The sequence below is a fragment of the Pteropus alecto genome, unplaced genomic scaffold (assembly GCF_000325575.1).
Source record: "Pteropus alecto unplaced genomic scaffold, ASM32557v1 scaffold39, whole genome shotgun sequence".
Taxonomy (NCBI): Eukaryota; Metazoa; Chordata; class Mammalia; order Chiroptera; family Pteropodidae; genus Pteropus; species Pteropus alecto.
In genome coordinates this window covers 8,857,684-8,860,820 of record NW_006443568.1, presented here as the reverse complement: position 1 = coordinate 8,860,820, position 3,137 = coordinate 8,857,684, and the positions used below count along the sequence as shown (strand labels likewise).

General features: G+C 55.6%; 1 protein-coding gene across 1 annotated transcript in view; it reads right to left on the bottom strand.

Annotated features, from left to right (window-relative positions):
• Nucleotides 1–999: 999 nt before the first annotated feature.
• Nucleotides 1,000–3,137, bottom strand: part of KDF1 (keratinocyte differentiation factor 1) — a 7,632-nt gene continuing 5,494 nt past the window's right edge. Inside the window, exons 3-5 of the mRNA XM_006924375.3 lie at nucleotides 2,658–3,137; nucleotides 2,143–2,217; nucleotides 1,000–1,585 (exon numbers count right to left, since the gene is read on the bottom strand). The exon at nucleotides 2,658–3,137 is cut by the window's right edge and continues 8 nt beyond it. Coding sequence (XP_006924437.1) covers nucleotides 1,503–1,585; nucleotides 2,143–2,217; nucleotides 2,658–3,137 — 638 coding nt within the window. The 3' untranslated portion in view covers nucleotides 1,000–1,502. The remainder of the gene's footprint in view (nucleotides 1,586–2,142; nucleotides 2,218–2,657) is intronic.

Sequence of the window (3,137 nt, the reverse complement as noted above, 5' to 3'; positions counted from 1 at the left end):
CTAAGTTTGGAAACTGGTGCGTTAGGGCTGATGCTAGGGTGGAGGGACGACGGCATTGCTCTCCTGCTCTGTTCCATGATAGCCCCAGGCCCCCAGTGCCTTGCTGTCATTTTCAGTCTTGGAGTGGGCTTGACCTGGATGAGACGGCAGAGCTTAAGGAAAGGGGCCAATTTTATAACTGGTACTAGGCTCTGGTCGTAGTCCCAAGGGACCATCCTGTGTGTCCAACAGAAAATTGGACAGACAAGTACTCTGTCTCATGGTCACTTTCCAAAGAGTGCATGTGAAGATGACAAAAGGGCTGTAGGGGCTGCGGGTGAGGTAGGGGCAGAGGGGGTCCTGGACACCTCGCTTGTTCATCAGCTGGGTTTGTTCATCAGTTGGGCTGGTGGTAGCCTCACTGCTGAAGGACACTGTGAGTAGCTAAGTCGGATCCTTCTGAATCCAGCTAGTTTCCAATGTCCAAACAAGGGGACCCTGCTTCTGCAGCAAGCAACTCAGCCGGCCAAGGCCAATTTCCAGGTCCAGATTCAGTTAACCAGCTATGTGACCCACTAATTTCCTTTACGCCTCTGAAAGAATGACCCTACTCCAGGGTTGTTGGGAAGGCCAAGACGGTAACAACCGCGGTGCTGTCAGCACCAGGGAGAGGTGGAGGGAGAGCAGCAGGTCTGGGGTTGTGCCAGGGCTAACAAATTTTCTGGGATTAGGGGAAACTGCAGAGATGGCCAGAGGCAGGCCAACCTGCAGACAGTGAGACTGGGCTGACAAGCCAGCCTAGAACTTTGCACAACCACAGAAACCATGTGTGAGGCCTTTCTCAGGCACAGACACTGCTGGGCTCTCTCCTGGAACTCACAGTGACCCTGAGGGGGGTGTTACCACTCCCATTTTAGCCTCCTACTTCAACCCCACAACATTGTCAGGTTGGATGCTCTATCCTGCTTCTAGTTCTAGACAGCAGTCAGGCAAATGAGATGGAAAGGACAATGTCACAGCTGAGATAAGGCAGAAGTCTTTATTTCCTTTGTACTTGCAGTTATGGTCATGACCATGTTAAACACCAACGAAGAAACAAACTGCTCAACAGGACATAACGTGGAGTGGGCACTGCCCACAGAACTCCATATAGAGACCCTCCGCCCCAACCTAATCCAGTGAAGATAAGCTTTTTAGCTGTTCCCCCCTCCCACCAGTGTGGAAAGGGAGAAGTCTACACAATTGGTTAGGGTGGCAGGTTAGAGTGGTAGCCGAGATTCGATCTCAGAAGATAACTCCTAAGTCTGTTTTCCATGGGCCAGGCCACCTGACAAGGGCAGAAAAGGACAGATCAGGCCAGCTGGGGGGATCCAGGAGAATTCAGGCACCATGGCCCAGTGAAATGCACGTGGTCTAGGAACCAGTCAGCCAAGGTGGAGGACCAAAGGGGGTCCTGGTCCCCCCTCTTCATTGTGCAGGCTGTGCTCCTCAGAAGGGGTTGTGGCCACTGGGCCCGGTGGGGGTTAGCAGTACACCTGGAGCAGGGGTGCCCCTGAGGAGTCTGTGTCAGTGCCCTGGAAGGACGAGTCGTGGCTGGCTGGGTATCCTGAGGGGGAAGGGAGGAGGAAACAGAGCCTCAGAGAGGGGAAGGCGCTCATCCAGGTCCCACGGGCAGGGAGAAGCCTGCTGAGAAGGAGCAGAGGGGGACTTGAGCCTGGGTCAGTCTGATCCAGGTTGGGTGACCCATTCAGTTTCTTGATCTCTGAGCCCCAGCCTCGCTCTCTGTAAAAGGGTAACGACTCTGTTCCCAGGGGCTTGTGAAGGCCAAGAAGACAGCAGTAGGAACCATACAGAGTGCCTTTTCAGCACCAGGCTGGATGGCCTCCTGCTCTCCGAATCCCTCCAGTGACCTGGGATTAGAGGCTGGGGTCCCATCACTGCCTGTTCTGGGCACCTGCTCCCTGCTGGTTCAGGAGTGACCCTGTGAAATCTCTCCTATCTGAACCCTTTAAGTCAGCTTGAAGGATTAGGATAGTGTCTGTGGCTTCTCACCCCTTTCTGATCCCATCCTCACCCACCCCAGGAGGAAGCTGGGAGAATGACATCTGGGGGCCCTAAGGGCAATCCCCTCTCCTCTCCACACTCATCGAGTCAGGACCAAACCTGGGGCTCCATAAGGCCTCAGCTTCCTGGCGATGGCATCTGCAGTCGTCTCCTGGGAGATCTGTACTGTGAGTTCTAGGAAGGGAACATGAGGGAGGCAGCAGTCATCATCACATGGTTTCAACCCTACTCCCCACTTCTGCTCCCAGCCCAACAAGGGGAGGCACCACTCGCCCCTGGCCAGGCTAAAGAAACGTTTAAAACAAAGATACAGATAGATAATGTGTGTGCACGTGCTGTGGTGGGTGATGGGGGTTTTGGTTAGGCCAGGACAGGTCAGAGTCCAAAATCGTATGGGTTCCTGGGTCATGTTAGCCAGGCCAGGCCTGGAAGCCACTCTGGCAGGTGGTAGCAAGGACAGAAGGAACCTGTAGGGGATGCAGAGGAGAAAAAGGGGGAGGAAGAACAGGGATTGGCTGAGGAGTGGACCCACAGTGGCCAAAGACCCCAATGCAACCCTCCCTTGGCCAGAGCCTCCTCCACTCTGCCCTTTGGCCCCGTGGGGCCCCACCTACCATCCTGGCTGATCCCTGAGCCCACCATGGTCTCATGGCCACTGTCAGGGGCAGTGGTGGCAGGGGCAGCAGCCCGGGTTGAGCGCCCTTCTATGGTATGCGGGCGGGTACGGCTCTTTCGGGTACTGATGCGAATGATGCCGCGTACCAGGCGGCCTTCAGCATCCTGCTCATCCAGGTGGTAGTCCTGGGTGATGCTGCTGATAAGGTCCGAGATCTTACTGGTCTTCTCCAGGAACACAGTGTCTGACGTGCACTTGGCCAGCTCGTCGATCTGATGTACGCTGAACAGCTCTGTCAGCTTCTTGAAGATGAGCACATCGATCTCTCGGCTCGACATGGAGCCACTGCCCATCTCAGGCAGGTCCAGGTCCGACTCATGGAAGGAGTAGTATTCCTCGGAGCCACGAGGGCTGCTGGCAAGGGTGCTCGGAAGGCTGTGCCGCATGGGTGGGGGCTCGGCCAGTGGCTCCTTGTAGC